Below are 11818 nucleotides of genomic sequence, written 5' to 3'. Positions count from 1 at the left end.
CTGAGCTGTTCGTTGTGTACTTGAATTCGGTGCACTAGCTTCTTGTATACAGCGACACTTAATTCACACGAATGAATATGCTAAGTACGTAAATTGATTGGAAATCCGCGTATAATCGAAAACGCGTTGTTCGATGTATTCCCTACAAGACTAGAATCGCGCAGTATAAGCGACGTTCGTCGAGGCACTCGTTCGACAGCCTCGTAAACACTAACTGAGGACGAGTCGTCCTGCCCGATTTCTGCTCGCTGTACGCTCGCAACTGTTCTGGGAAAAATTCGAGGCCTCAACTTCTTAGAACTCGTGATATTTCTTGCCAGCCAAACATAAGAAACGCGAGCCTGGGTCGCTGTACGTACATCGAGCCAAACATAAAGCTAGCTGTCCTTTTCAGAATAAAACTATCGCAAGTTGCTCTCGAGAGTATCTCGAGAGTATAATAAAGCATAATATAATACTATGCTTAGAATAATGAAAATTTTCTTCCGGCCCCCTGAGTAAAACACTTAACCCTTTGCACTCCAAAGGCGCTGTTATGGCGACATACTTAATTACTCTGGAGAACTGTGAAATGTAAAATTCAAGTTTTTTAATATCATCAAAATAATGCAACTTAAATATTAAAAATCTTTCCTTTTCTTAACAAATCTTTGAATTTTCAAAAGTTTCACTGCAAAATTACACTGAAATTGCTGTCTAATCTTATCAAAAGATGCTTGGAGTACAAAGCGTTAAATCTGACGTACCAATCAACGTGTTAACGAAAGTGTCTTTCTATTTCAATTTACCCCACAATATCTCTCTAAAAACCGTCGTATTCTATCACTGCAACCAATAACAAATCCAACGTGTATCTCACTCGTGCTACAAATAAACCGGGGAAACCCCCGATGAATAAATAATCGTGTTTCAAGTACTTGTCGTTTAAAACGACGAGGTAATTAACGTTCGAAAGTTAATCGACACCGTACGAAGAAGCGGTGTAAACGAGTTCGAGGTTTACAATCGACTTGGTCTTTTCCTCTCGGTGGCCCAATTCGCGCGTGCATCGAACGACTGCTTCTGCAAACACCGCAGAGATACGGTTCTTCCCCGGGAGAGACAGAGAGGCGAGAGAAAGGCTGCCGTGTCTTCAACCGTCCACACACCTCTTCTCCTCCTCATCCCTGCGACAAACCTCTCTCACTCTTCTCTATTCGTTGGTCTGGCTTCGAAACGCCGCTAAAAGGTGGCCGAGCTCGTCCTCGACGAAAGCAATTGAAGCAGCCGGCTAAGAGCGCTTCGCCAGCGAGAGGTTAATGAGAACGAACCACCCTCCTTCGCCGCGTTTCGCGGGCGTATTCGTCGCGCACGTACACGCGCGCCGGAAGGGGGATATGGCGGAACGGAAAATGGTACTCGCGTGAAAGGGGCTGAAAGGTTGGAGAAAGATTGGTTTTTTTTTTTTTTTTTTTTTTTTTTCCAATTTTCTCTGACGTTCGACTGGCTTTGGCTTGATATCAGAAGCTTTGATATTGGAATATTTATGATAGGGTGGAGCTTTGACATTTTTTTTAACGACTGCTTCGGTAATTTTTTAATTTTTTTAAATTGAATTTTGAATCTCTATCTTTTAGCAGTTGTTGGAGTGCTTTTGAAGATGTACCTTTTACTTGGAATGATTTTGGGATTCTCCTTTATGACTTCTTCGGTAATTTTCGAATTTTTGTGTGTCGAATTGTTGAATTACTTTTGTATATGTACTTTTTACTTGGAACGATTTTTGTATTTGTTTGCTTCAATGGTTTATGAATTTCCTGGTCATGGTACAATTCTACGAAAGTTCGAATTGACTATAAGAAGTGATAGAACCTTTACTGGTCACGTACTGGAGTCTTGGGAATAGTTTGTAGATAACACAAGCTAGATTCCAGCTTGTCCCTGTTTTGTCACAAAAACTTCACGTAATCCATTACCAGATGGAGAAAATCTACCGCGAGGACAATCGTTTTTGTTTCCAGAATAGCTTACCATCCTAGCTCTGTTATCCCCTACGAATACTTAATCAGCGGTATACCTGCTATCTACCTGAAGATAATCTTAATCCCGACCATAAGGCTCGACAGAACACCCTTTATCTATCTATCTTAAGAACCAGCTTATTTACAAACTGTAAACTGACAAATCTTCTCACTTGACCGTTATCAATTTTTCTAATCCTTTAATTTCTAACAATAAACTTAGAATACCTGACAACTGAAAACTAAAAAATCTTGTCACTCGACCGTTATCAATTTCTAACAATAAAATTACAATATTTGACGTGTTTAAAAATTCCTCTTCGAACTTTCCGTAGAACGTGTTAAACGTGTCACAGAATGTCGACAATATTTGGACCAAAGCTCTGTTCGTTCTCACGAGGGAGTGAAAAAAATGGAGGGTACACAAGAGGCAGTGCACAACACTTTTGGTCTCTTCACCATCTACGTTTCACCGGCCACCCATTATCTACCGGTACACGAGCTACTCAACGCTCTCTTTTTTTCCCTCGCAGGCTCACTTCTCTTTCGGGATATCGGATTAACCCTAGCCCCGGCGACATCGTCGAAACCGGAAGCTGCAAAATCCCCTCACCCCGTGCAACCCCGGTTATCCGATCGAGCATCATCCAGCGTCTTCTCTCTCTCTCTCTCTCTCCCTTTCGATTCCTACCACAAGCGTTATCTCGTTTACCCTACGGCTCGATCGACTGCGTTTTAATTTCAAACACGATGCACCGAATTCGTGCGAAAACGAAAACCCTCGCTTCTTCTTTGTTTTTTCCCGCGGAGAAAAGAGAGGATTTTTCAAACGTACGTTAATTATCGTTACTCTTTGTTCTTCCCTGAAATTCTACCGTGGAGAAGAGTCTCGAAATTTAACGAGTTTGATGAATGGAGGTATGGTAGCTTTGAGTAAAATTCAAGGCAATCTTGAAATTTAGAAGATAATTAAATTTCAATTTTTAATCTGAAAGATCCGAAATAAGGAAATAAGGGAAACTCTTAAATTCCCCTTTAAGTTAATTAAAACAAACAAACTCCTAAATTTCCCTTTAAGCTAATAAAAAAAAAAAACTCTTAAATCCCTCTCTGAGTTAATAAAAAAAAGACCCCGAATATTTCAACACTGAACCAATCAACTTTCGAACGACAACAAACTCTAACAATTCATATTAAAATTAATTCCACAATATGTACTTTACTGAAAGAAAGAAACTTCCTGTGTGCATAAAAAAGAAGGAAGTTAAAGCTCACTTAAAAAAAAAAAAAAAAGCTTCGATATCGCGGGCAATTAGCCATCGACTGGCGAAACAAGCAAATTATATCATCGTTTCAATTATCTCGTTCGATCCTCGACGATCGAACGAATATAATAAATTCCATTTAAGCGAGTCTCTTTCGCCTCCCATTACGGAAACGTTTTGTGCCGACCCGATCGAATCTCGTTAAAGTACGACGACGGACAGGACTAATTACTCGAAACCGGTACACAGTTTTGCCAGCCAACCGACGAGAACCCAGGCTCAGGCCGGGCTTGTCTGCTTGCGCCTTCGGTTCTTGTGTCGTGGTTAATTTCGTTAGGAAAATTGAAAGTTTCGAGGCGAGGCAGCCGACACAGAGGCCCCCGATCGGTGTTGTTTCAACGCTGCCTATCTCGTCTCGCGGTGGAAACATCGATAGCATACAAATAAGAGGCTCAACTGCGGAGAGCCGACATTAATGTCGTCTCGTGAAACTGGCTTCTCTCCCCGTCTTTCTACTCTGTTCCTTTGATTTTCGGTACGAAAATGTACGGATTCTCTCTCGGTTCGTTCCTCTAAATTCCTCTTTTCCTATTTTTTGTCGATTATTTCAACACGTTTCGCGTCGCGAGAAAAATACGAATTTTGGAAAAACTTTGAGATGAAGTTAAACAGTCAAATTGGGATATTTAACGAGAAAAATATTTAATCGGAACATTTAATGTTTAAATAGAAAAATTTTAATAGTATTATGTTCTTTTCTCTTATTCTGAAATTTATCGGTGAAAATTCAGTGGTTCGAGGATTTGAAGATGAAAGATCGAAATTTAGTCGAATCGAGGAAAATATTTGGAACAACGAAAGTAGGACAAAACCAGATTACAATACTCTGATTTAACTCTCGATTGAAAACAAAGATGCACCGTTTACTACCAAAATTCAATTTCCATATCCCCATTTACAAGCTTCACTTTCTACAACCCATAAAATCAAAACAAAATTGATCGCATTTCGCTAATTGAGCACAGTCGTTCAAAGCTGAACTCCAATTTACATCAACCTCTCTCATTTCCTCCCGACAACTCGAACGCTATCTACCAAAAACGAAGTATCCAACAATTTCCAAATTTCCCAGCACTCGAGAAACTTCTAATAAAAAGAAACGAACACACGTTCATCGACGAAACCGACTTTACTCGGCGTTAATTTTACTACCGACCGTCTGAAAAGCTCGTCAACAGTTCCCCGAGCGTGGAAACGAGGAAGAAACGCGCGGCAACGCCATAGAAATTCGAAGGAACACGCTGGTTTCTTTACCATCTCCACGCGATTTCTCGATTACATCATCGTGCAAGAACCGACGATTTCCATGGTGTTTCAGTCTCGAGGCGAGAAGAAACTCGCGTAACATTCCCTTGTCGGTTCGCTGAGTCGTTCTGTGAAGAAGCGAAAACAACGGTTCCTGCATTACCGGCGTTTTAATATCGACGTTAATGTAAATAAACGGTAGACACAGCTTCGCACAAGTTGAGAAACACTAACCGGGGAATATTAATTCGACCGGATGGATAATACTTGTGCGCTGTTGCGCAGAAACCGGCTATCTTACGATCGAATCCGTGCCTGCAAAGGCGAACGAACGACTACTCACTGTGCAGCTATTTAATCAAACGACGATTTATCGATTCTTGGCCACCCTTTTGCGAAGGAACCGCGAGTAGGCTGTTCTATTAAGCTAGACGATTACGTTGATAGCGGGAATTCTGGTGCACTGTGTAGTTCGATCGAGTGAAACGACGAGGGAGACATTTAATATGATAAAAATGGAAGAATTCGAGGGGAAGATGTATTATTGGAAGCTTTGGGGGAGTTGTGATGATTAGGTTTGGTCCATTTCTTTGGAAACTACGTTGCAATAATTAAATGAAAATTTATAAACAAAAAATAATCAAAATTCTTCACCGTAGATCCTTCAAATTGATAACAAAAAAAAAAATTGAAATTTAGAAATATCAAATCTGAATTTAATTAGATCCAGTATTAATGTAATTAATTTGAAAAGGATTTAATATCAATTTGAAGGGCTTAGGACGAAGGACTTTTGAGGTTTTGATTTTGTTTTAAATTAAATTTTAAAAATATAAAAATATTAAATCTTAATTTGATTAGATCCAGTATTAATGTAATTAATTTGAAAAGGATTTAATATCAATTTGAAGGGTTCAGAATGAAGGACTTTTCGGGGCTTTACGAACGATCTTCGGTGCTTCTGGTTAAGGTTAACAGTTTGAATTCGACGGTGGAAGTTATACGATACTGCAAGATAATCACGCTAATTGCTCGTCGACAGAATGGTTTGTGGCACGTTCATGATGTTTGATCGTTGAACACACGGTTTTATTCGTACGCTGCAATCAACCGATAATTAAACTTCCTGCGGAGGCTGAGCGATCTGTGACTACGTACTGAAACTACGAGGTTACTTTCCTTAATTGAACACATCGATTGACACTGTGCAAGATTTATCGTTGGAAAAATGAATTCCTCTAGAAATACCATTTTACTCGCTCGATTTATTATTGCTTCTAAAATCAAGATCAAGTTCGTGTTTCGAAATAAAGAAAACCTACTTCCGTGAACCCTTTCGCAAATACGAGAAATATTGAAATACAATTAAAACCACCGCGGTGAAAAGCGAAAGATTGAAAAGTTTATAAATTTTTGGTATTTTTAAATAGGATAAATCCTTAATGCTGCAAATTTATTAAAATTCACGCATATCGGGTATTTTCTAACGCGATTAAATCTGCCATAAAAATGCTACAAATTCGACAAAATTTATTTACAAGAATTCAAACGAAAAACCAAAGAAATTTCGTAGCGATAATAAAAGTGCTTACTTTTTTCCCCCAAAAATTTCGAAGTACGTTTGAAATTATTCACCAAAAATTTCATTCTAAAAATTCAACACGAACTTCTGTCATTACCAATACATTTATCCTGACATCGTGATACAGGTATCTCAAAGACGATTTCATCGACCACAACAAACTGAAACAAGCTGGCAATTCATGTCGAAAGTTCAACGACCCCTTAACTACCATCCGACGAAATTACGCCACGAAACATTGAACACTGGCACCGAAAAAGGAAGAGCACGTCCACGAGAGAACGATCCACTTTTCTAGAGCAAGGCTTCGCCAATGATGATCTTGTAGGCGACTCTTTACGTGGATGCGTCCGTCCCACACACCGCGAACGCGCGCGACAATCGACGTCGTGACACACGAGGAAGTGTCCACTAACGAGTGCACTTCGTCGACGACCTAAATCGTCGAGGCGAACGCGCATCACGCGTTTGAATTCCGGTGTTTGATCGAGAGTGAGAGAGAGATCGGACCGTGCCCGAGCAAAAACTACGCACAGCTCTTGAATGTACTCCTCGGGTTGGCTCGTTAACGAGAAACTGCATCGTCTATTCAACCTCGAAAATCAATGCAACTATTTCGTTCTTTTCAGAGATTTGTGAGTTTCAGTGGAAACTCGAGATTTCGACGTTGAATAGTGTGTGTGTAGGGGGGTAAATTAACGAAGACGCTGAAGATTTAATTTTGTGTCTCCTTGGAGGAATTATTATGGTAATCTGAAATAGTGCAATTTAACCCTTTGATTCTTGAGGATTTTTCGACAGGATAGACCGGCAATTTTAGGACACTTTTGAAAACCAAAATTATTTTTGACAAAAAAAAATTCTAAATTTTCGTAATTTATTTATTACGACTGTAGAATATTTTTATTCTTGACGAAGTAATCTTAGTCTTTAGTGTATCTCTATTAGTTATCTCCTTACGTTCAAGTCGTAAGTTTCAGTCAAAGAGAAAACTAACTATAATTAATAGGAAAAATTATGAAATTTATTACTCAAATTTTTCTCCGAATTCTAATGTGTTAGAAATTAAACAGAGACTACCAAAACTATAAAAAAATCCAGAAATATGTACCTACAAAATAAAAAACTTATCGAGAACCAGCAAACAATCCAAGAAACTTCTGTAAACCAAAACAGCCTAAGTCTCGAAACAACGTCTCGAGAAATATAACAGCCCTACCATAGTTATACCAACCAAAATCGATATAGCCACCGAATTAGCAGTTTTCTGCTCGAGTAAACCAATTAAGAGGAAAACCGATCCAATTAAAAGGGAGGCGATATCAACAAAAGAGTGCTCGCGAACAACCAGCAGCCAGTAGTCTAGACTCTAGACTCTCCCCGATATTTCTCCCCCGAGGCGTCTGATACTATGTGCGTGTATAGCCCAATCCCGATCCTACGAATATATTGAGTCATAATAGAAGAGAAGACCGAGGGATGATCATTTAGCTGTCTTGCAACACACAACTCTATCACCATGGATCACACACAACAGACGTGACGTTAGGTGACGACTGTAGGGTGTGTGTGTGTGTGTGTGGAGGGGGTAGTTTAGGAGGGTGGGTGTGGATTAAAGCGTCGACAAGAAACGACAGTGGGTCGTGTCGGTGTCGGTCGTTGGGTCGGCGAAACCAGAGGATGAATGGGTCTGGCCCTGGGGTGGTTCACCAGCTGACTGGGGTTGTCGTCATGGCAACGAACCAACCCGGGAGCAACGCCCCACCCCTACAAAATTCATACGTATAGTTCTTCTTCTCTAACCCCCGCGACCGCTATAAGCGTCATTTCGCTTTCTCCGTCTCTGTCTGATTGCCCCTGCAACTTGCACTCCTCCCTTTCTCACTCTCTCTCTATTTCTCTTCCTCTCCCCCTATTTCTTTCTCTTTTCCTCTATATTTCTTTTTCTCTCTCTCTCTCTCTCGCACTTCCTCTCTAGTTCGTGGCTCTCTATTACACTCGGTTTCTCTACTTTTAATTCCCTTTCCTGCTGCACCAGGCTTCCGGTATAGCGACTAGAGATGAGCATCCGATGTATTCTTTTATTTTTATACCGAGGATGTTTTTGCGGAGGAGTGGAAGAGCGAAAAGGTGGCCCCCCACTTTGGTTATTGAAAATTTAGAGATTTCGAGGGGCTAAGAATTTGACGAACTTTTTAAGAGATTCGGTAGATTAAGGGAATTTAAGATTTCTTTCTACGACTGTCTTAAGGGATGTTTCCCTTTGAAGAATGCTGAGTTGAGAAATAATTTTCACGGAGATTATGAATTTTTCACTATTTCTGAAAATTTTAGAAGAGATGTGACGTTGCTCTTTGAAGAATATTCAGTTGAGAAATAATTTTCACGAAGATTGTTTACATTCGATATTGCTCTCGAATGAAATTTTAGAAAATTCAATTCTTCTCGGTTGCAATTATGAATTTTCGACTATTTCGGATTCTACGTTGCTTTTTAACGAAATTTCGGTTGCAATTGAAAAAAAAAAATACTATTAAGATTCTGACCTTGTTCTAATCGGACACTGAAAGTCTTCAGCAACTTTGTAGCGAATTATTTGCATACAAAGTAAGTTGAAATGTCTCGAACTCATCGTTGGCAGCATTGCAAGAAAAGAGGAGGCATAAAATGAACTCGCGGCTAGACTATTCAGAAGAATGCGTGTAGAATTCTAACTCGAGGGCATACTAACGGCGAATTACGAAATGAACGGACGTCCGTTCACTGCTTTTTGCGAAGCTTCTTCACGAATAGAGCAAGACGGTTCACACGTGCTCAGGCATCTTTATGAGACTACAAATCCCATATGGAGGATTTTCTAACCGCGCTTCAATCGATCTCTATTTTAACAGCTGACCTAACGCGACGTATGCCAGACATCGTATGTAACACATGTTTCAATTCAGAAAATTTCAGAATAAATAGAAAAACACGTATAAAAAAGAAACATATGATAAAGATACTAAATGAATTGAAACTGTTTCTCTAAAAGAATCAATGTAATACACAATTGATAAAGGAAAAAACAAAGAAAATGAGGGAGAGATCAAGGAATATGAGGTACATAGTATTATCGAAATGTTTAAACCTCTTCAGGGACACCGACACATATGTGTACCTTTAGATATTCCGAAAATTCCAATATTTGCGACAGGGAAAATATGAAAAACACAATCTCCCGAAATCTCGAAGAATCTCCTAAGGAAAGTAGTTTAACGCCTTTGACTTACAACGTGTCAGACTCGTGGCAGAGATTCTGGTGAAGACGTGACCAAAATAGTTATATTAATGAGAAAAATTCATTGTAATCCTAACTTTCGTTTGAATTTGTAAGATCAAGGATTCCTAAATGTAATTAATATGTAACAGCTTCTGTAACCTGATACAGTACTAAAATAGAAAATGGCCGACGCTTATATGCGTTGTCAGAAAAGAAATCATAGGTTAAGGGGTTAATTGCGATCGATTTAACATGAATATAAACGTGTAATTGCATAAAAAATTGGACCGATATTTTATAACTTTGAAAAAATCATCCCTGAAAAGAGGTTAAATTAAATTTAAAAATCGCGACTCACCCTCGAATTGTTCAAAACTAAACCGATTTCTCGCTGTAAGAGTTAATTATAATTAACTGAAGCTTGATCAAAGGATACATAAATCTGGTCCCTCCCATACCGGACTTGGAGGTTTCGATTGATTCCCGTTTCATCGATGTCACTGATGACTGTCATGTCCGGAACACCCAACTCAGGGCTTGAGCCTGAAACAAAGAAACAAAATTTCTTCCTCTATCACTGGATCTTCGACATATGTATATGTATACCAGATGGCGCACATTCAAAATCAACTCCAACCAAAAACAAAACGGTTTTACAATTTTATTGTAAATTTGAATTAACTTTAGTACGATAAATAAAAAAAAGCACTTCTAACTTAAAAAAAGCTTTCAATTTCAACAATTTTCACATTTATCAGCCAATTTTCTTTCCGTACGTGAATACAGCAAGTTTAAAATTATACTTCGAGTACGGTGGCCTGTTTTACCCGCGTCACACGCTACTTTTTATCTCTAAAAATAAAAAAAAAAAAGCTCGAATCGTAAACAGGATCTCGAGAGTGAAAATTTTATTCGCGTCGATATATTATATTAAAAACGCGTAGTTAGAAACTCAAGTGCCCTTCTGCCTCGGTCATTTAAGCTTTTTCAAGCTGCTGGTCACCGGAGCTCAGGCGAGCACTTAACATTGATCCCGTTCGTTTGGCAGGAACGCGATATGGAAACCTGGTAAATTCTCTGACCACCTGTTGTTCGTCCAGACAATACCCCGTACGTGACGATTCCTTGTCGCCGCGAGTGGTCAATTTCCAACTGGAAACCAAGCGTTAATAGGAAGTTGCTATAATATTGAATCAAACACCGAGAGGATCCAACGATAATCCTACCTAAATACGACACTTCCACTTTCGAATTTCGCAACGTAGGCGTGGATAAACTTCGCAGCGATCGGTTAATACCGTGCCATTACCCTTTCCAACATTTTCATCGTTTGTAACAAATAATACGAAAATATTGGTATATTTCTCATTCTCGTATATCGTTTTACTGAAATTTTATTTAAATTTGTTTCGCAATTTCTATTTGGAAATTTTCTACCGTCAATTTTCAATATTAATAAAATTTTCAGTATTAATTTCGTACAATTTCTAGCAATTAATTTTTCAACTATTTTCAGTTTTAAATATTTCAGATTTTTAATATTTTGCATTTCCTTTTTTTTTTTGTGTTCCTATCTAATACCACAAAACCACAATTTAATTTTGATGTCCCTATGTAATCCCATAAAAACCTCAATCAGAATATAATTCCAATTTTAAGCCATTCTTGCATAATGTTACTTTAACACAAAATCCTAATATTTCTAATAAAGCTACTGTGTACACATCTAAAAAAGTTTTATCTAAAAAAAACAAATAACGCTCCAAACTTCTGAGTCCTACTGTAGATATTCCTCAATATTCAGTCCTCCCTTCGATACAAATCGCACAAAATCAATAATTACATTCAACGCCGACAAATATCCGCGATATCGTTTGATCGTACCACTTAAAGAAATCTCAATTTAAAAGATAAGTGAGGCAAATTAAAGCGTGAAAGCATCACGCTCGTATGCCAGGCGTATATACATATTTCCCCCGGCATAACTCTCGAGGAATTCAATGGAATCAGTGTTACGAGGTTTCAAGGAAAGATTGCAGCTGCTTTGATCGCAATCTCGATTTAATTAGCGGCCGCGTTACCCTCGCGAACGAGTCGGGTGTGTGATCGAACCGTACACGCGGCGCCTACCCCAAACACGCGGTGGACTCTGATGTAACTGTTGCGGTTTGCCTCTTTCTTTTTCTCGCCGGTTCATTAACCACTCCTTTGTACATCGCCTACATCCGCGGCGTTTTTTTCTCTCTCTCTTTTTTTTTTGTCCCGTTGCGGTTTATCGGCGGGGAAACAACGCGGAGACGACGGTAGGAATTGAAGTCGACACCACGGTGCGTCGCAGCACTATCTCTCTGTCTCTCTCGCCGAACATGCCGCGTGCTTCAGCGAAATTGCATTCTCAGCGGCGGCG

The 11818-nt window shown here is 39.2% G+C and overlaps 1 protein-coding gene across 1 annotated transcript in view; it reads right to left on the bottom strand.

Moving 5' to 3' along the window:
- LOC108577392 (myosin-I heavy chain) overlaps positions 1–9949 on the bottom strand; it is a 43980-nt gene extending 34031 nt beyond the window's left edge. The window contains 1 exon segment of the mRNA XM_017940537.1: positions 9848–9949. Within this exon segment, the coding sequence (XP_017796026.1) occupies positions 9848–9925 (78 nt within the window). The 5' untranslated portion in view covers positions 9926–9949.
- Positions 9950–11818: the final 1869 nt, after the last annotated feature.

Source organism: Habropoda laboriosa, unplaced genomic scaffold (assembly GCF_001263275.1).
Source record: "Habropoda laboriosa isolate 0110345459 unplaced genomic scaffold, ASM126327v1 scaffold648, whole genome shotgun sequence".
NCBI classification, from domain to species: Eukaryota; Metazoa; Arthropoda; class Insecta; order Hymenoptera; family Apidae; genus Habropoda; species Habropoda laboriosa.
This window is presented reverse-complemented; position numbering and strand designations above follow the sequence as displayed.